The sequence below is a fragment of the Hirundo rustica genome, chromosome 17 (assembly GCF_015227805.2).
Source record: "Hirundo rustica isolate bHirRus1 chromosome 17, bHirRus1.pri.v3, whole genome shotgun sequence".
In the NCBI taxonomy this organism is placed as follows: domain Eukaryota; kingdom Metazoa; phylum Chordata; class Aves; order Passeriformes; family Hirundinidae; genus Hirundo; species Hirundo rustica.
The window spans coordinates 1,735,707-1,756,995 of record NC_053466.1 but is presented as its reverse complement, the minus strand read 5'-3'; the positions used below and the strand labels follow the sequence as shown (position 1 = coordinate 1,756,995).

At 54.1% G+C, this 21,289-nt stretch overlaps 1 protein-coding gene across 3 annotated transcripts; it reads right to left on the bottom strand.

Annotated features, from left to right (window-relative positions):
- Positions 1 to 1,412: 1,412 nt before the first annotated feature.
- On the bottom strand, positions 1,413 to 20,884 carry SCARB1 (scavenger receptor class B member 1). 3 transcript variants are annotated; one of them, XM_040080876.2, is made up of 12 exons: positions 20,748 to 20,884; positions 16,928 to 17,085; positions 15,240 to 15,381; positions 14,594 to 14,797; positions 14,300 to 14,395; positions 13,597 to 13,709; positions 11,527 to 11,693; positions 10,813 to 10,931; positions 9,699 to 9,772; positions 8,872 to 8,923; positions 8,230 to 8,376; positions 1,413 to 2,059 (listed from the first exon to the last, which is right to left on the bottom strand). In XM_040080876.2, the coding sequence occupies exons 1-12, from the start codon at positions 20,865 to 20,867 to the stop codon at positions 1,937 to 1,939; spliced, it is 1,515 nt and encodes a 504-aa protein (XP_039936810.1). In that variant the 5' UTR covers positions 20,868 to 20,884; the 3' UTR covers positions 1,413 to 1,936. The 3 variants fall into 3 exon arrangements, with proteins under 3 accessions (XP_039936810.1, XP_039936811.1, XP_039936813.1); XM_040080877.2 differs by lacking the exon at positions 1,413 to 2,059 and adding an exon at positions 4,667 to 5,334; XM_040080879.2 differs by lacking the exon at positions 1,413 to 2,059 and adding an exon at positions 5,568 to 5,960.
- Positions 20,885 to 21,289: the final 405 nt, after the last annotated feature.

The following is a 21,289-nucleotide window of genomic DNA, read 5'->3' as shown; positions in this document are numbered from 1 at the left end:
TTAGTTGCGTCCGCCTGTCCCAAAGCACCGTAACGTCCTTCAAGCCTCTCGCAGGAGCCCACGCGTGTTTCCTGCTGCCGCTCCCTCTGGTGTCCCAGGGCTCTGCCCCACCCCGGCTCATCGCCACTCTGGGTGTCAGCTGCTCTTCGCCGATTCGGATTCGAGTTCACAGCTGCGGTTTAGGAATCACTCTCAGTGGGGGTTTGTGCCACGCAGATAACCCAGCAGCGGCCACAAGAAGGGACCTGGGCAGTGCTGTCGTACCTGCAGGACCCTTCGGGCACGGAGGGGAGCTCAGCCCACGGACCTGCCACCTTCCCCTGGTGTGACACGGGCTCTGTCACGGCTGTGCCCACGGTCAGGCAGCCCAGGCCCACTGCAGGACTGGGACACGGCCAGCAAGGAGCACACTGGGCCAAGAAGAATCGGGTTTAGGTCCTGTGCTCCTCCTGCCCAGTAAGAGGAATGGAGGTGTAAGAGAAAAGTATTGCTGACCCCAGCAGAACATCACAGGGCTGTCCTGGACAAAAGTTTCCAGACCCCAAGAAAATCCATGTCACACACAGTGCAACAAGTCCTCTGCTCCAAGCCAGAGCAGAGATTCCCCACCTCTGTCTCTTCCTTGCCAGATTCTCCAGCACTGGCCCCTTTGGTTTTCCCAAGCTCCTGGCTGGAAGTGGGCAAGGCAGGTGTGGTAGACAACTACAGACTAATCATTTCCCAAAAATATTCCTGGCCTTTGGGGTTCCTTCCCACAAAAGCGTGACCCAAGATCACCCACCCCCAGGTGACATCCAGCCCCAGGTCACCCGACACACCATTCCAGAAATCTGCAATACTTTAATTACACCCTACTTAAGGCCTTTGTTACTTCCAGGGTTGCACGTACTCCTTCTCAAGAGCACAAATATCTTCATTAACACGCCAGGACAGGGTCAAGCCCCCCGCTTCCCGTGTGACCAGAGCCCTGACGGCCTCCCAGTGCCAGTGGGCACTCCAGAGCCGATCCTGGACGGCTGAGCAGGCAGCAGGGACAACTGCCAGGAGCTGAGTGACAGCTCATGCCCCAGCCAGCTTCTGGCAAGGCTCATCTCACGCAGTCCCCCACAGCCAGGAGAGGTTAAATAACGGGGCTGTGGGCTGGGATCGCTCTGGAGCACAAGGTCACGGCACAGAACTGGGGATTTAAAAGTCACCACCACTCTTGGACACGTGCAAAGGCTAGAGCAACCCCGGGCAGGCTCCAGGTGCCTGGGGAGAGACATCACTGAAGTGACAGCACCCAGAGATGATTTGCAGCTCAGTCCAGTTACATCAAGTGGCAATAAAAGCGTGAGCAGCTCCCGGACAGCGTGCCCCATTCGGTGAGATGAACAGCAGCTTTCAAAAAGATCACTAAATCCCATCAGCGCTACCTACACAAACCTCGTTTATTTTAAAGGCTCCCATTAAAATGCCTTTTATCCCTAGCAATAGGCAGTTTTAAATTGCAAATAACTTCTCAGATCAGTCGGCAGCAATCTTCATTCCACCGGAGAGAAGGGCAGTGGCTCAGGCTGGCCCTCGGGGACCTTAAGGGTTCTTGAACACCGCGTGGAGGTCTCTGGATGAGCAGGAACGCTGAGCTGCAGGAACACCCCGTGCTGTGCAGGGCCAACGCCGAGTTGTCCAGGACTTTGCCTTGCAGAGAGGATCTGAAGCAGGTGTCACCTGCAGCGTGGCCGTGTTCCTTGGGAAGCATGTCCCGTGGGAAGAGTGTCCCTGTGGGAAGCGTGTCCCTGTGGGAAGCGTGTCCTGTGGGAAGCGTGTCCTGTGGGAAGCGTGTCCCTGTGGGAAGCCTGTCCCTTGGGAAGCGTGTCCCTTGGGAAGAGTGTCCCTGTGGGAAGCATGTCCCGTGGGAAGCGTGTCCCGTGGGAAGTGTCCCAGGGCGGGTGGCTCAGGCCTCGGCCCCGTCCTGGCTCGGGGTGTCGGTGTCCTGCAGCAGCGGCGTGGTCTCAGAGGAGGGGGCAGCTTTGCTCTGCCTGGCCGGGGCTCCGGGGCTCTTCTCGCTGGCGCCTCTCTGCAGGGGAGGGACAGAGGTCACAGCCCGGCCACACCCGGAGGTGCCACCCCATCCCCACCCCGGGCATCCCCACCCCGAGCCTCTTGCAGTGGCCAAGGACCTGTTGGAACCCTGGGCACTGGGAATTCCAGGATTTCTGTGCTGCCAGGCTCTGACCCCCCAGCAAACACTGCACTGACCGAGGCCGTGGAGAAGGATCCCAAAATTGAGTGACAGCACTGGGATTGTGGGTGTGAGGTTTGGATAGAAGTGTGTGATGTCACAGGGTGCAAAACTCAGAGTTTAAGGGTTTAGAATACAGTAATAGATATAAAGCAAGGTGGAGGTTTTAGGGCAGAGACTGAGTCCTTCTTTTTCACTTTCTTCTTCATGGGTCTGGGTGGTTTTTGTAATTGGATAGAAAATTCCACATTGTGGGCCATGGGTGGTTGGTTATTGGGTTAAAAGTAAAAATAATTTAGGTGTCATTTCTTAATTGGACTGTTTGTGTTTAAAAGGCCTTGTAGAGAAAGACATAGGAGCCATTTTTTACTTTGTTAGCATGAAGTGCTGTAGAACTCACGATTTGTGAGACTGTAACTCAGATAAGAATTAATAAACATCTGAGTCCAAACAAGAAACACCATCTGGCACATTTGACCCCAGCTCTGGCAGAAAAGAAGATGAAAAGCAACAAGGACCTTTTCCTTCAATGGAAGATTTTTGTCCCTCCTTTTCGCACCTCTTGCCCCACGAATGGGAGGTTATTCCCATCCCTGCCACCAGCACCTGTAACACCACCCGAACCTGAGGAGCTGTGTGGAGGAGCAGTGGGACACTCAGTGCACTGCACAGCACCCCAGGTGGGAGGGAGAGGGACAGAAGAGCCTGGAGACCCCCAGGAGCAGCTGCAGCACACACAGGCAGCACTCACTCCTGGGATACAGCCTCTGGGGAAGGGTGGAAGCTGGAGCCTTCTGGCACCAACAGGGCTCCTCCTCACCTAAACATTTACACCCACAAAACAGGTTCACCTCAAAGCTGAGCAGGAGCCAGAAACGCCTTCCAACAGACCACCCTGACCTGAATTAATGCAAGAACCTCAGGAGGAAGCAGCAGGTGACAGGCGTGGGTCCCTTCCTGCTGCTGGGGACACAGGCACCAGCCTGCCCCTCACTCAGAGCCTTCTGCTCGCTGGGGACGTGGGCTGGGGTGCTGTGGAGGGACTGTGAGGCTCGTCTGACCCTTTGACTATTTCCCATTGCTGCTTCAGTGTGGGCACCAGTGATACCACCAAGAACACCTGGAGACTCTTTGGGCATGGTGGTCTTTGGGGTCGTTTTAGGTCCAGTGTGGACACCAGTGATACCACCAAGAACACCTGCAGACTCTTTGGGCACGGGGGGTCTTTGGGTGAAGTTTGGGCTTGAAGATCTCGGAGGAATTTTCAGCCTTAACGTGTCAATGATTCTAGAAAGTGTCTACAGAGCTCAGGTGAGGGAATACAGTCAGGGCAAAAAAAGATGGTTAATATTCAAGGGTCACCTCCTCCAAGTGCAAGGACAGTCCACCCTAACAAGCATCCCAAGCCAGGAAGAAATGCCCGCAGGGCAGCACGGATGAAGTAGGGGCTCCAAACACAAATGCAGAGAGGAAGCATACAGAAGGTGGGAGCAGGGACAGGTAACCTGGCAGGAACACAGGGAAACTCTCCCAGCATGCAGGGATGAAGGCAGGAAAACCAAAACCCATCTGGAACTGCATCCAGCCAAGGATGTCAGAGGACAAGAAAGGCTTCTCTGAGTACCCAGGTGACAAAAGAAAGAGGAGGGAACCACGAGGGCCTGAATGGGGCAGGGGACCCCAGAAACCAGGGGAAGGTCCAGAGCAAGGAAGATGCAGCCTTAGTGGAAGAGGGTGAGGTCAGAGGAGACCCAAGGAACCTAGACACGCACAGATCCATGGACCAAGATGGGATGAGCGGGCTCACATCACAGCCAGGCCACTCCCTGTTGTCTTTGAGCAGTCCTGGCTCAAAGACTGAAGGAAAGCAAATGTCACCTCTATCGCGACAAAGATCAAGAAGAAAGACCTCAGGAGCTATAGAGCAGTCAGTCTCCCCTCATCCCTGAGAAAGAACCAGGAACCACTTCCAGGCACATGAAGGACAATTAAATCATCAAGTGTAGACACTGTGCTTGATAATCTATGATGAAATGACTGGCTTGGTGGATCAGGGGAGAACAGTGGGGACTGTCCACCTGGACTCCAGGCTTTTGACACCACAAAAACCTTACAGGGAGGCTGATGAAGTAGGGGTTGGATGAGCAGGCAGTGAGGCGGACTGAAAACTGGCTGAACAGCAGGCCCAGAGAGTCGAGCTGGGGGCCAGTAACCATCTGTGTACACCAGGGGCCAATACTGGGTCCAGGCCCGTTTAACATCTTTATTAATGATCTGCAAAAACTGGGGGAATGGCTGGTACACCAGAGGCACCTCAGCAGGCTGAGAGATGGACTGGAAGGGCCCTCATGAGGTTCAACAAGAGGATGCACAAGGTCTCTCTCACTGGGGATGAACAACCCCACACAGCAGCGCACGCTAAAGGTCACCCAGCCCTGCAGCAGTGGGGCAGAAAAGGAGCTGAGGGGCTCGGGGACACGGAGCTGCAGGTGAGCCAGCAGCGTGGCAGGGTGGCAAAGGCAGCCAGCTGATTCCTGGGCTGCCCTGGGAGTGCTGGCAGCAGGTCCTGGAGTGATCCTTCCCCTCTGCTCATCACTGGTGAGGCCGTACACAGACGAGTGTGCACAGCTCTGGGCTCCCCAGCACAAGAGAGAGATGGAGACACCGGGAAGAGTCCAGCAAAGCACCACAGAAGTGACTCTGGGGCTGGAGTGTCTCTTGTGTGAGCAGAGGCTGAGAGAGCTGGGACTGCTCTGCCTCGAGAAGAGGAGGCTCAGGGGGATCTCACCACTGAGAACAAGGTTCTGAAGGGAGGGTGTAAGGACAGAGCTCTTCTTGGTGGTGTCCAGGGACGGGACAAGAGCACAGGGGCACTTTAGACACAGGGGATTCCATCTGGACATTGAAAAATACTTTTTTTTTTTCTTTTTTTTCCCCCTGTGAAAACTGTAAAAACGGGAACAGGTTGCCCTGGGGAATCTCCATTCCTGAAGACATTAAGAGACATCTGGACATGGTGCTGAGCTAGGTGACTCTGCTTGAGCAGAGGGATTGGGATAGATCACCTCCAGAGGTCCCTTCAACCTCAACGACTCAGTGACTTTGTGCTCCTGTAATACAAACCCAGACATTTCATACATCAGAAATTCCCTCCTGAAAGCCTCTCTCTGCGGAGGCTCCCGGCAGGCAGGGCAGGGGCGACACCCCCCCCAGTGGAACTGACCTCTTGTCACCCCACAGGGGTTTTTTTACCCCGTCAAAAAAAAACTTACCTCTGGAACTCAAACACTCAGAGATGGGGGGGGAAAAAACAGGCAAAGAAAAGTATTTCCTCACACCAATCCCACCTTTCCCCCCAGTGCCTGCTGACATTATTAGGGCTGCAGATCAGCTACAGCAGGAGGAGCAATAAGAGCACGTGCTCCCAACCTGGATTAAGAGATCTAAATTGCCCCAAACGAAGCCATTGAGACAACACCGGTGCATCAAAGCTTGCCAGGAGGGCACACCTGGGAGATGTGGACAGCAAACGTTTCATTTGATTGGTTTGAAGTGAAGCTCAATCAAATCAGGACGAGAGCAAAGCGTGTTACCTTGGCTGGGTACCCACCTACAGCCTGGCTTCCCGCAACACCGTCCCCTTAACCGCAGGCAGCTTTTTGGCAGAGGTGGCCTGGTTTGCCTTATTACTGTCTGAGCTCTTTTTATTGCTACTCCAAAATAAAGAGCATTTCTCCTAGAAGACAACCAGTCTAGTTTATGGTGCACTCAGACACGGATTTCATGAGGGTTCCAATTTTCAGAGGAGATTCAGGGGGGAAAGAATAATCACCGTTTGACTAGGATCTAGTTATAAACGAGGATTTCGAAGTGTAGATGAATCTAAGTCCTAGTGGTGATTTTGTTCAGTGTCAAGCCAGTTTTAAAATGGTCTGTTTGCCTTTTGGAAGTGTCACCGCACGGGCTTCAGGCCACAATGGCAGCGAGCTACAATGCCTGGGGGTTATTTTATTATTTTTACACCTCTACAGATTTATGCCTTTTTTTTTTTTTTTTTTTTTTTTGAGTCCAACAGATGCATTTCAAACTGGCTCCACTATCGACTAGACTAAGATCGAAGTGTTTTCACAGTACCTCATCCGCACTGGCTTCAGAGCCCAGCGCTCCCTCCAGAAGCCAGGGGCACAGCTGAGGGAGGAGCTGGCTTCACCTTCACGCTGGCAGACACGTGAAGGCGTGGACAATGTCCCCGCTCTGTGTCCCCTCTGACATGGCCTGTGACTCCGGGAGGCAGAACTGTGCACGATTAAGCAATCAGGGCTAGATCAGCAACACTTCAATCAAATGAGGAACACACCTTGGCTGCAAATCGCTGTCTTCCAGTTTACAACCTCTTATCTGCTCCTTAGGTGGAGACCTTCATGTGTTGCTGTACAGCTTTCTTAGAGATTTGTAAGGTCATTGAGGCTTTTAAATCACTTTCCAGGTAGTCAGGCACTTCCTGCCGTTGATTTTTAGCTCTGGCACTTCATGACTCTTTTGGCTGAGCACAGAAGTACAGCTGGCTTACCGGGGTATTTCACAAGCAGGTATTCAGTTGGCTCGAATGAGTTTAAAATCCAGATTTTTTTTTTTTTTTTTCTTTCCCTGACCCTTTCTAGCATGGTTAAATCTCTTTGATAGCAGGCATTAAGACTTGCACAAAGCAGGGTGAGGAAATGCCAGCTCAGGGCTGCATAAGGTGTTAGAAATAGCTGCCCAGCCTTTTTCCAGAGCCCCCGGGGTCATGCAGCGGAGCGCACAACCTGTGTGCCGGCAACCACTCACATGTGCTGAAGGGAGCAGCTCACCCCTGCACCATCCTGGGAGCTCTGGGCTCCGGGCTGGGCCCTAGCATCACTCCCACCCCGCAGGGAAGTGCGTGGAGGAACAAGGGGATTTGGGATCATGTGTTTAAGTCACTTAAGTAATTGTACACTTGATTAAAATCCAATTACGTGGTTCTCCGAGAGCCCTGGCGCTATTTAAGGCGGGTTTGCATCGGTGTTTCAGGAGGGGCAGGGACCAGCTGAGCAAAGGCAGCCCCTCACAGGCTTCCCCTCAGTCTGCTCTCATCCCAAGCACTGCCTTTCCTCCCCATCAGCAGCCCCCTCGCCTCTGCAGCTCCAGAGCCAGCCTCAGGCACCTGACTGCAGGGCAGAGCTGAATCAGCTCCCTTTGGCACAGCCTTAGGGTAGGGAGCTGGGATTGGCACTCCCAGAACTAAAGCCTGCAGAGAGCTTGGTGTTAACCACATCTGCACATCTCCACCGGGTGTTTTGGCTGTTTTATATTCAATCCTGACAGCTCAGCTCGGCCTCACCACACTGCCTGCCCCACAGCTCCCAGCAGGCTTCAAAGGTAAGCCCAGATCCACAAAGCCTCTGAGGTTTCACTTTCAGAGCCCTCTGGAGCAGTTTGCACAGAAATCAAGTGCGTTTCAAGGAAATACAGAATCTGTGCTGGGCTGAGAAGCAGCCACAGTGGCTGTGCCCCCTCTGCAGGAGCACAGCAACTGCATTTCACATAACAGGCTGCATTCAGAGAGCTCCATCCTCTGGAGAAGGCTCTGCTCTGACTGGAAAAACCCCGGGACCCTGCAGAGATGCAGATCTGTGCAACAGCACAGAGCTGCTGCCTTCCACCGAGGCTGGGCTGATAAACCAGGATTGTTTCCTCATTAGCTGGGTGAGCTGGGGAACACCTCCTCCTCCAGGAAGCCACTTTCATCACTGCTGTGCACCAAAAAAGCCAGAAATGCTCCGTGTTACCTACTTGCAGCCCAATTTCTAGATGGCTAAGGAAGTCCTGCTGCTATCTGCTGGCGCCTGGCACCGCCAGGAGGATTGCTGGTGGCATCAGCCGATGTTTCCTCAGACGTGTTAGATTGTCAGCCCAAACTACGTGGTGTGATTGAGTCTGATTGGACTGGCAGCACCTCCCACCAGGCATCTGCAGGCTCTTACCTGACTCATTGCCACGAGCACAGCTGCTGAGATAATGAGTGGGACACTCAGCCCGAGGAAGATGTACTGCAGGTAGTCCAGCACCAACGGGAGCAGCACCAGGTTGGTGTAAAACTGCTTTAGGACCGAGCCCTCGATGGATCCGCTCTGCTCAAAAAAGCAGAGCTGTCAGTGGCATTTCCCTCCCGCCCAGGCCTCGGGCAGACCAGCTGAATGATCCCTACCAGCTGAATGATCCCTACCAGCTGAATGATTCCTCTCCCACCACCTCCCAGCACAAATTAGGGAATTTATGCAAGATTCAGCCAGGCCAAAAGCTTTTACTAAACACTGGGGGTCAGCTGGATGTGCACCCAAGCTGGAGGCCGCACTCCCTGCCCCACATGAGGACAGAGATGCTGGCAGCTTTGTCCAGGGCCCTATTTAACCCCACATCTAGGGCAGAGCCAGAGATTTACCAAGTATAGTGCAGGGTTTGTTCAGCTCAGAGGGATTAATGGCATGGCCAAGTATTGAAAAGCCTTCTGTTGGTGCTTAATTAGTCTGGCTGGCTTAAAGCTTTATCCAGAGTGGAGTTTCCCCAGCACTGGGTGATGGGGAAGCAGGAGAGGCTCTGCAGAATCTCAGAGGAAGGCAGCTCACCTCAGCAAACCACAGCAGCGGCAGGACCACTGGCTTAATCTTCCCTGTTTGACTGGTGGGGGGGGGGGGGGGAAGAAAATTAAAAAAGAAAAACGCTTAGGTTTATGGTTGATGAGGTCACAATTAACACTATAATCCTTCCTAAGGGGATGTGTCTGATGGACTGACAGTGGCCAGGAAAGCAGCACAAGGGGCTGGCAATCCCTGCTGCTCCCACCTTGGGGCACCAGGTGCTTTTCATGCCAGAGCAGAGCTGGGGCTTCCATGGGGCCTGAACTGCCTGAGGACAGCAGTAGGTGCCACCCCAAAGCTGGGCTCCAGGGGGGTGAAACTCAGCCAACCAGAATGCTCAAGTTCTGCTGAAGGGGGCTGTCTGCAGGTGTTTGCCCCTCAGCCCAAGCAGCACTCCCACCCTTGTTGGTATTTAACACCTGGAACCACAGGGATTGGTTAGAGACACCTCCTGTTTGCTTTCACCGAGCTGGAAGTGTCTTTTGGACACAGGCTTCACTCTCTACCCCACAGGTTTTGCCTCTCAGTGTCGCAGGTGACTCCTGAGAGGCAGCACAGTGTGGGTGAGCAGCTCCTGCCTCACCAGGAGGAACAGCTCAGGGCCAGGGACGCTGCCCGAGCTGAGCAAACAGGCAGCCACCCCCTGCCCTGCTAAAGGATGCACTCTGTGGTCACTGGAGGGGCTGATATCTCAGCTCCAGCAACAGGACAACTGCTTCAGCTTTGGGGAGAGTAAACTCTGCAGCACGCCCAGCACCAGCAGAACTCCCTGCTGGGGGAAGGCAGGTGGACATTTCTGGGAGGTGACCACTTACATGATACCAGACACCTGCTTTATGTACAGGTTCAGCTGGAGCTTGATGGAGCAGTTCATGGGGATGCCCGTCATCTGCAGGGGAAGAGAACAACCAGTCCATCAGTGACTTCGTAGGGACCAAGAGACCCAGTCCAGTGACATTCAAGGACCACAAAAACACCACACTTCAAAACCAGTCTTGCTGACACCCATTGAGATATTGGCTTCTCATGACTCTGCAGTTTTGCAGCAGGTTTTTTACAAGCAGAGAATTTTTGTTGGACTGTCCCTGTTTGCAGTCAGCAGCCTGCAGCTAGATAAGAATATAGTTAACTGTACCGTTATCAGTAGCTGTTTGATACTGTAATAAACTTAATTAGATTTTCATAACTGCGATAAGAAAAGCAGTCAGAAGCCAATGTCTAGATAAGACACACAGTTTACCTTACCTCAAGAGGGAAATAGGTTTTTTTGCTTGAGTAAACATCACAAAACATTTGGAAGAACTGACCACACACAACACAGGCCTTGGGTGGAAAATCCCAAAGTCCCTTTCCCATCAGCAGCTGGGACAACGATACCTCAGGACACCCTAAACCTCCCTCTCTGGAGTGGTGACCTCTCTCACGCTGCAGGAACCTGAGGGGTGTAACACAGCAGCAGCCCAGTGCAGAAAGCAGTCAGTCCCAGACGGGCAGGCTGAGAGAGTGGAAGAAGCCAGCCCAAAACTGGAGGTGCCAGCTCGAGCCACAGCGTGGTCTTCAGAGTTTGCCAGCCAGCTCTCCTGGCGATGTGCACCTGCAGATTTGGGGCACAGCTGGGCTGCTGCCAGATACACCTCCTGGTGTCATAGGCCTGAGTCAGTGGAAAGAACTTCACTGCGCTTATCGAAACAATTACGTTTATAATTAGTCCTGCAATTCTCTGCAAGCCAGGCTAATTATTCAATTAGTTTATGGCTTTGACATTTTTTTTATCTGCACATGTCCTCGCCAGTCTTTGCACTATGGAACCTGCTCCAGGCAGTGCCACGAGAGCAGAGCGGGGCCAGCACGCAGCTAGCTGATGGCAGGGTCCCCCCTGGCGCTGGGCTGGTCCCTGGGCTTGGAGAGGACCCTGCAGGGCTCACTCACGGGGTGCACATCCAGGAAAAGCCCGTGCTGGTCCTTGCTGGGGTGCAGGCCCTCGACTGCGTTCACCAGGGACGGGTCGGCGTTGTAGAAGTGAGGGTGGGAAATGAACATCGGCGCATCTGGAGGAGATTAAAGGCATCTTAAGCTCCTCCACGCCCACCCAAGAGCTTTTCTTTTGAGGTTTTTTTTAAGCCCTTGCACTACTCATTCTGAACAGGCTTTTATATTTTCTCCTCCCAACCAGCAAAATCTCCTGCCCTCCCTGCAGGTTGTTCCCTTGGTCTGGGAGGGTTGAGGAGCACCAACGCTCTCCCATCACCGTGCAGCACACGATGCTGTGGGGTGACTCCTGCTCCCAGACACCCGTCAGGACACCCAGGCGGGACTGTCTCTCCTGCATGGCACACACTCAGTGTCCAAAGTTAACATTTTAACATGACACTCGTGTGGGCTGCCTCTTCCTCGCTCCCCCCGCCAGCCCAGGGGTTGTAATGCTCCCACACCGTATCCCTGGGCATTCCCACAAATGCCAGGCTCCCAAAACAAGAGTTTTCCCTCTTTCCCTTCATTGATGAGACTGCAAACAGAGCCCACCAGTACTTCTCAGCACCCCAGCAGGCACCAGAGCTGTTTTTCCGGACAGCCAAGCTTATATTGCATCTCCAATTTAATACTGGTCCATTAGAGGAGAGCCGGTGGGGGAAAAGGACTTACTGAGCCTACAGGTGCTGACGTTCTGGATGCCAGACTGCATGCAGGGGCAGAAGCCCTCGTTGGGTGGATAGTCGGTGCCGTTGGCAAAGAGGGTTTTCGGCGCCACAAAGCGATAGGTGGGCACACCCTTGAACTTCCCAGACTGCTCGTACACCAGTGTCATGGATCTGGAAGGGTTTCGGTGGAGAAGGAGCAGGATTAGCCAACAGGTTCCCAGCCCAGAAGTGGGTTCTTATCTTGGCTGGATAAGATGCAGTTGTAATGTAACTTAGACTTTGAGATCAAGATAAACCCTCGGAGCAGCGCTTTGGGGAATGAGTATTTAAGCCTTTTGCTTTCCATGTTTTAAGCACATCTAAAGGGTTTGGTCAGGACTGGTTAGGGAGAGAAACCACAGGCTTATAAGTCTGTTTGCTATATTCAGGTGAGATTTGTTTAAAGGCATGTAGTAATCCCCAGGGCTGCTCTCCAAGAGATAATACCCACTTTATGCAAGCCTTGGCTCCGAGGTGCTCTGTTACAGGGCATGGACACTGGATAAATCTCTTTCACAGGCCAACTCCAGCAACAGACTGCCAGGGGAGTGGAAAATTTCCCTACGTGACACAGCACGAATATTTTTTTTTTCCCCCCTTAGCTACTAGAAGCTATTGATGTTGTGCTGCAATATTGCTGGCCAGGTTTGATGCAAGTTCCCAGGACAAAAATCTGCTCCCTTCACCCTTGAGCGAGGCTTGCAGGGATCAGAGAATCACAGACTGGGTAAGTGGGTCACAGCAGCTGCCAGGACAGCCTGGGCAGGCCAAGGGGATGCTCGTTCCTACAGAGGCCTCCTGATGCTGGGACCAAGGATGGCACTCAGGGCACGTTCAGCAGTTACACACGCGCTTCTTGGCTCTGCCCACCTCCCAGCAAGGAGGCAGAGGCTGCTGCAGCACGTCAGCAGGATAAAACCTCGGTAGCTGCCTCTCAGCATCAGCTGCACCTCGCGTGCACAGAGCACAGGAGATGGGCCCTGCCTGCCCTGCAGAAAGGCAGCGCTGCTCCCAGCCTGCCAGCTGATGTTTGTGACTCTGGGAACAGAGGCTGAGGCAGAGCTGTGGGGAGAACACACAGCACTGCCCGAGAAGCTGAGCCTCTTCCCCACAGTCCTGTGTGGCAGGAACCTCCTGTGCCAACAACAAACCAAGCTTGGTTTCCTCCTCTTCACTGGAAGCCTGGCCTGGAAGCTCTGTTCCAGAGGTTTCTGTAGTTTTACAGGAACAGGGAGGTGTTTAAACTTTGGTTACAGGTAAACTTCCCTGTAAATTCCTGGCTCGGGGTCATTTTGGTGTTTGCTGATGTCCCCGGTGTAGAGGAATCCCTGTGCTATTGCTTGGCTCAGCTGTCTGTTTGTTCACTGAAGAGGTCATTGTTCTCCATTCAACACCAGCACTTGCTTGTTTTGTAGCACTAACTACAAAGCCGGAATTAACTTCCCCAAGCTAAGGACAGGGGGTTTGTGCCTGCTTCCCCTCCTTCCAGCCTCAGGTAGGGCACACAGACCGGCTCCGTGGGGTACTTTAACCCCCGTGTAACCAGTTAAAGTCAGGGTAAAGTCAGGGTGTCTTAAAAAAAAAAAAAAAAAAAAAAAAAAAAAAAAAAAAAAGCCAGGAAATGGTGGCACGAATTTCCCCCCTGACATAATTTCTCCAAGGGTTTAGTCAGCTGAAAGAGCTCTGCAGTTACGGTTGCATTTCCCTCTGACAACCCTTACTTCTCCTTCTAATTCCCCACATCTTATCTGCACTAGATAACCACATCTGGTTATTTTGCACTGATTAAACGCGGGCAAGATGGACTCCTCCAGCGCTCTGGGAGGTATTTATGGACACCACAAGATGCTGATAACCAAACAGCCACGCTGTGTGCGAAGCTCAGATCATGCAAACCCGAACCGCAGCTGAACTTTTAACTACAGAAACAAATCCCGAGCCCTGTGCCTCACTGCCCGGGGCTGTGTGTGTGTGCAGGACGGCTGCAGCGTGTCCTGCCACCGGCACGGGGACAGCCCGGCAGCTGGGGCCTCACCTGCAGGCATCGGGGCTGTAGAACTCCAGCGAGGTGGGGGACATGAAGGGCGGCCACATCTCCCCCGCTGTCCCGTTGATCATGTTGCACTGGCTGCTCCGCCAGTAGTTCACCTGTGGGACAGGAGTAGAGAGGAGAGCTCACAAGGACGAGCCTGCTGGAGGCAGCTCCCAGCCCTGCACGGAATGTCCACCACCCCACACCCGCCTCCACGGCGGCAGCAAGGATCTTGCCAGTCTTAAAGCGTATTATTTTGCATTCTCCGTGATTCTGTGAGCCAAACATCCACCCGGTTCCAGGACAAGATCCACCTGTCCCCAGAGGTTGATCTCTATGGTCAGCTGGGTTTAGCTAGGAGCAGAATTCCGCAAGGGAAGGCTGAAGCATCCTTTAACAAGAGTATTTAACAACACAGGCCACAGGAGCCTGGGCTTCAACCTTCAGAGGCAGCCAGCTCTGCCAGCACTGCAAGGGAGTGCAAGTGAAACCCACGAGATGAATTCAGTGCTTCCTGAAAAGCCCCTTGTCACATGGCTGCCTCCTGGCAGGTTGCTACAACAGAAGCTGCAGCACTTTAGGTCCTGTAAAAGCTTGTCTTGAAACCTTCAACCTTCAAACCACACACACAGCAGCATCCAGAGCTTTCACCCTACCCTGCTCTCAATCAGGCATTCCCCACCCTTCAAGGCTGGCTGCCACTCACCTTCTTCAGGCCATTCCATGAATCCACCATGTGAACCTGACTGATGTTCCTCATGCCTGTGTTCACTGTGAACAGCCCGGAGTTGGAGTTGTTAAACTGCAGGGAGAAGGGATGATGGTTTAACGTGCTGCACACAGCAAGGCTGCAACCCGTTACTGCCCCCGGGTGCCCCACCAGCTCCAGGGGTGCTCACACCCCGTCACCTGCTCAGCTTCTACTTGGCTGAGTGCCTGAGCTACCCCCAGGATCGACACTGCTGCGATTTTAGCATTTCCCAACCAAGGCTGCACTTACATCCATGAACAATCCGAACTTCCCCTTGAATGGGATCATGCCAGGAACAATCGCGTTTATGGCGTCGATAAGGGGATCTTCGTACCCCCACATGATCTCTCCCACCGTGCGGTTCATGAACGCCTCCTGCTTCAGGCCAGCCAGGGCTCCGCTCAGTAAAATCTTCAGAAAATTTGGCAGTTTTTCCATCATCACAGCTGCTCCCTGAGAAAGAAAACAAACCTCTGGCACGAGAGCCCCATCCTCCTCCGAAGAGGAAGCATTTTTGGTGCTAACCAAACTCATTCTGCTGCTCTCATGCGTAGCCCCAGAGGAATCCTCTGGGCAGACTGAGGTGCTTCATTTATTCCCCAGTTGGGGAAGAAAGCATGTGAGGGCTCACAGGCTTGATTTCCCCACAGGATGCTCAGATGAGGTTGCAGACTCAAGACCAGCTGCTCTGCACACTCTGGTTTTGGAACAGCAGCAGCATAACAGAACAATTAACATCAAAAAAAGCAGAAAATTGCATTATATAAGCTTAACCACCTCATTGCTCGATCAGCCTTAAGCCGTACAAGAAAGTGATTCAGTGATTCAATGCTGGATATCACCACCCTCCCCAGAAGCTCAGAAGGTGGAACCCATCCAGGCAACAAGCACTTACCATCATCATAATGTTTGGCACAACAATGTACTCATCTTCCGTGCCATTGGACAAGTCTGGCTGGAAGAAAAGGTTCCTGTACTCCAGGTAGGAAACAGTGTCGTTGTCATGGAATGTGATGTTTGTTTTAATCCTGTACTCCCTGCAAAGAGATGGGAGATCATGGGAACCATCCCTAGGCAGAGCCCCTGCAGCCTGTGGAGCAAGAATGGGCTGCACGGGCCTGGGATTGCTGCTGGGGGAGATAAAACCCCAGCAAGGAGCCATGGGGCAGCTGGGGAGGCAGCGTGGGGCAGATAAAAACCTCCCACCCCAGCCAGGGTGAGGGGCTGGCAGGAGCAGAGGGCAGCCCAGGCACCCCTGACAGGTGCAGACACAATGTGTTTCTTCCCAACTCAATACCCCAGAAATCCAAAGCAAAAGCGCAAATCTCTGTTGTTTCACCTACAGCCACCGGAAAGCCCAGCCACATCAGAGAGGTGCCCAGACACGCAGAGCCACAGCAACCCACACGCCACAACAACCTGCCAACGGGACAGGAGCAGCCAAGGTGCCACATGCTCCACCACACCGCTCTGCTGCCACGCTCCCCGCTGGCTCCTGGCTCAGGGCAGCCTGACCCTCCACACCTGCTGCTCCTCAGGGCTCCAGGCCCTGCACGCTGCCCCGGCCACAGCCCCAGTGCCCTGCAGCAGTGCCAGGCTGTCCCCAACATCACAAGCCTGTGACTGCTCCTGGAGGAGCTGAAGCTCAGCTCACCAGCAAAAACAAAGTCCTTCACTGTGGAGCCTCTGTTTTACAGCCCACATTAGGGAAGGGCCCTAATCTTGCTCAGCAGGAACACAAGGACACTAATAAGCTTTGCCCCTTTGTTTATTCTTATTTACAGTAAGTGAAGCTTTTCCCCGAGCCAAGAGAGCGATGAGATGGCAACATACACAACGCACACGGGGGGAAACAAGGGCACACGCAGACTGCAGCCTTCCCCTGCACACTGCTCAAAGAGCTCTGCATTAACCAGTAATCTTCCCACAGGAGCTTGCTCAGGCTGCTGGTTTAACCTCACCACGTCACTGTGGGCACTAATATATTGAAACATATTGAATGTATATCCACTGCTTATGGGGAAGTTTACACGCTCAGCATCAGTCACCGCTTCCTCTTTCAGGTGCTGAGAACACCTGGGCTTCAGCCACGGCAAACAGCCCCAGCCCTGCCGAGTGTGGGGCTGGCCCAGTGTCAGGGCTCCATCCTTGCTCTCCATGCTGGTTCCCATGACCAGAGCGCTCACGTTTGGCACGTTCTGGAGGATGTTAGACAAGGACTTAGGCTGGCCCATGAAGTTTGGTGTTGAGGCCACTCCAGCTCAAGAGCTGGGCTCTTAAACGCACAATAAAGATAAAAGAAGAGCACTCTGAAGACAGAGTCACCCACCACCACCCCTCACACCCATGCTTGGACCGTATCAGCCCAGGTCTGCCTGCCCAGCAGGCCCCAGAACAAGACTGAGCTCCACAACTCAGTGCAGCACCCTCCAACCAACCCCATTGGGGTCACCGTAAAATCCGGTGCCCCGGGCTCTCCCCAGGCCTGCTGATGCCATGCCCTGGCAGAGGAGGCAGCCCGCAGGCTGGCAGGCAGCACGGTGGTCAGGCTCACGCCAAGCTGCACCACGGGCGGTGCCTGACCTGTACACGTAGGGCCCACGCTGGCTCAGCACCGGCTTCGCGCCCTGGAGCACCTGCTTGGGGTTCAGCACCTCGAAGAAATGCACCGACAGGTAGAAAGGAACGGGGATGTCTTTCCACATCTGGAAGGAGATGCTGCTGGGGTCGATCCTGACGTTCTGTAAGGGAAAAACAAACAAAAAAAAAAAAAAAGGAGGCACAACTTTTGGGCTCTGTGGCTGCAGGTGAGCGCATCCACCCTCAGCTCAACGAAGGTGGCAGTTACAGCAGGAGCTCTCCAGAGGATCCAGGTGTGTCTGGCAGACTGAAACTCAGCTAGATCTACAGGGAGGACTCCTGTGTGTGTGCAGAAGCATCAGGTTTATGCCACAGGACAGATATGCTGGTTTATTTATTCAGGCTTGACTCTTGTAATCCTACCCAGAGGGTTTCCGAGTGTTTTGATGTGCTGGAGACTTGGCTCTGAATTATTCACTGCTCTGTTTCACTTGTCTGGCAGACATAGCCCTGTCCCAAAGGCCTTCACTCATGGGCTTGGCAGCTGCACACAGCTAAAAGCAAGCAAGGAGGAGTGGCACAGCTATCCTCACAGCTCTTTGGGTACCAGCAGGGAGAGCCTACTAGATTCCCAAGGAGAAGATGGAGAACTGGGATGGCAACCCAGCTGTGTCCCAACAGCAGGAACAGGACAGCTCTGCCTCCTCTCAGCTGCCAGCCTGCATTGACTCACAGCTGATCATGGGGCAGGTCAAAGGCAAGGCACAATCGTTCCCATATCACTGTCCTGGCTGCTGGGAAATGCCTGCAGGAGCTCAAAGACAACTTAAGTCCTCCTCAGCTCAAAGACAACTTAAGCCCTCCGTGGCACATGGGCACATCTGCCTCCACTCCCACCCTGCCTCCGGGGCACTGCAGGGGGGAAAAGAGCTTGTTCCTTCTTGAACATTCACTTTGGGTGTGTGCCACCATAACCTTTTCTTCTGCAAGCACAAATCCTCGTCCCTGCTGGGGTGATCCAGCCAGCTCATGGAAGTGGGGTTGATCCACCAACAGGAACAGAGAGGTGGGCTTTATGCTGGTGCAGCTCCTGTTCTGGAGCAGCTCCATCTGACTGGGCACTATTTGCTGACACAGGGAGTTGAGGTGCCAGAGGTTTTCCCAGAACACCTCATCTTTCATGAGGCATTTCATGGCAAGGCTGTGAGCAGCAGGCCTCTGCAAGCCCCTCATCCAAGCCCTACCCCTGGGGAAGACATCTCCACAATAACCTAGCAAACCCTTCCCACCACCACTTCCATACCCACATGCTGCTCTAATCTTGCCAGCCTCGAGGACTTCACAGCAAAAAGCAAATTTTTACTTAGTCTGCTTTACAACCCTGATTCCCAACTGTCAAAGTGATTATGATCAAGAACATCTCGTTTCCTTTAATTGCTCGTTCTGTCTTGCACTCCCTTGACCGCTTGTTGCATATGCATTTATTTTTCATAATAAGTACCCAGTCCGATGGAGCTACATCCCAGCTCCCTGCTGCCTTTCCCAGCTCCCTCCCACCTGGGCACAGCAGCTCAAGGTACTCCACGGGTGCTGCTGAGATTCCCCACAATGGGGTAGCCTTAAAATTAAGCTACTTTAAGGTCAAACCAAACCGGGCCATATGTCTGAAATAAAAACAGAGTGTTAGTCAACTAGATGGCTCGCAAAGGGTGATTGAGACGTTTGACCCCTCCTGACCAGGCTGATCTTTGTTCCTCAGGAACTGAAAGGAACTGGTTACTCCAGGTGAGGGCCAGAGGAGCAGCAGCTCCACCACAGCATCCAAACCCTGCCTCTCCAGGAGGGAGGCACCCTGCTCAGTAAAAGTGAGAGATGAAGTTTCCCCTGCAGACTGGGAGGAGCAGTTAAGCTGGGTGTCAGCCGGACCTCACCTTCCACATCCTCTCAGCACCCTCCTCCTCACCCTGCTACCTACAAGGACAGCTCCTGCCACCCAGGACAGCATCAGAGGTCCCATGGGGAGCAGCCACAGGTGGCAGAGGGAGGAGCTGATGCAGCCTCACTGTGTGCAGCAAGTACCTTAGGAAACAAGGTCTGTGGCATTCCAGAGAAGCAGTATCCCCAGGTCTGGCAGGGCCAACCCCCCAGTGCAGACAGGGCAGGAGACAGGCTCCAAGCTCCTGCTTCCTGTGCCTTTCCCTGCGACTTCACCCAAAGCTAGCCTTGAAACAACCACCTCTCTGTAACTGAGTGCTCTTCCACCAGGACACACCATCCTGACAGAGCTCAGGAAGGCAGGATGGGCAAAGCAGCCTTTACCTGCCAGCCCTTCAAGCTCCTCTCACCCACACTACTCTGAGGACCAACCCAGGAGTTTCAGTAAGGGCCTGAATGCTTCTCATCACCTGTCACCACTCAGTTATTAGGCTTAACGTGAAATGGAAAAAATATGAGCTCAGGGCAATTTCGTGTCATGTTGAAGATGTGGAGACCAAGGGCTTGAGGTGAAGGGAGGAGAAACAAGGGTTGATGTTTTCCTCATCTTCTCTTCTCATTGCAAATTACTAGGACTTAGCTAATTAGGTTGAGAGAATCAGGATTGGCTAAAAAGAGGGCAGAAAGGTTTTTCTACAAAAAAATGTCCTTTCTGCTCCGCAGGGGCCATTCAGCCTTTTATCTGCAGGTGCCAGTTCCTGATGTCCTGAAACTGAACAGAGATTTTGTACTGTTTAATCCACAGGACTGTCTGGCTCTGCCCAGCCAGCAGCACTTCCAAGGGGTATGTTTAAGTAGGTCATTTTCGGCAGAGACTTTGCGCCACACGCAACGCCAGCCATTGGCTATGAGGTGTTTGTTCACCTCTTTCATCAGAAGCAAATTTTCAGGGGCTGATCTGGGTAGGTGGAAGCTTGGAGAAAGGCCAAGGCAGGGAGCACATCTGCCTCGGACAGGGAGAAAAAGGTTTGGCTAAATGTGGGGATGAGCTCTACATTAGAGCAGGATAGCTGGTGTCCCAGCAGCAGGGACAGGAGCGCTGGCTCATAAAACCCTGCAGCAGCTACTGAACAGACCAACAACTCCATCCACAGCCCCACATTTTGGGGACAAAACCCTCTTCAGCCTCAGGACCTCTCCTGTGGATAAAACAGGTCTCCAGAGAAGCAACTCTTCAGGCTTTCAGTCTAGGAGAGAGAATAACTTGGAGGCTGCTCCGTGCACATCCTGTTTCCAGCTGGGAAAGCATCTCACCAGAGCATGTGCGAGCCCGGCAGTCTGCTCATCTGTTTATGAAAGGAATAACTGGCGCTGCAGGTAGAGGCAGGAGGGAAGGGAGGAGGTGTCGGTGCTTAGGGTGATGCTCTGCCAAGCCCTGCATCCTCAGCCATTTCTAGTGATGCAAAAGCAGCGTTAACCAGCGGTGCTTGACCTGCTCACTCCGGGCAAATTTACTGCCACCAAGGCTGGAACACCCCAAGCCCCCATTTGCCCAGAGCGGGAGCCCGAGGCTGCTCGGAGCTGCAGCAGCGACACCGCCGCCACCTCCAGCGCTCGGCTCTCGGGACCGCACTGCACAAGGAAAACGTGTCCGAGCGCCAGCCCCGCACCGCCTGCATCGCATCCCGCACGGCACCGACCCCGCACCGCACCAAGCACCGCACACGGGCTGTGCCGAGCCCAGCACCGCACCGAGCCCAGCATCGCACACGGGCTGCCCGCACCGACCCCGCACTGCCGGCATCGCATCCCGCTCCGCACCGCCAGCGAGCCCGCAGCCCGCTCCGAGCCCCCGCCGCGGCTCCGCTCACCCCCGAGCCCCGCTGACCTTGATGACCTGCTGCCTGATGATGACGGGCCCCACGAGCAGCAGGCAGCCCCCCAGGAGCGCGCAGGCCACCCCGGCCAGCCCCAGCCCCACGGACAGCGTGCGCCGGGCCACGGCCATGGCGGGGCGGAGCCGGGAGCGGAGCGGGACCGGGACCCGGACCGGGAGCGGCTCCGGCCGCCGCGGCCGCTTTATGGCCCCGCGGCGCGGCCCGGCCGGGGGCGGGGCCCCGGCGGGAGGGGCGGGGCTGGATGGGAGGGACACGCCCCCGGCCACGCCCCCGGCGCGACGGGAACGGGAAGCGGAGCGCGGGGTCCGTGTAAACACGTGCGTACCCGCGGAAAAACGGGGAAATTGGGGAAATACAGGGAGAAGGACGGCATGTAGATAGATGAAATATCGCTCAGTCACACGGTTGTACAACAGAATGGGTTTGCGTTGGAGGGGGCCTGAAAGATCATCTCGCTCCACGCCCTGTCGTGGGTAGGGAAACCTTCTGCTGTCCCGGGTTGCTCCAAACCCCGATGCCTAGCCTGGCCTTG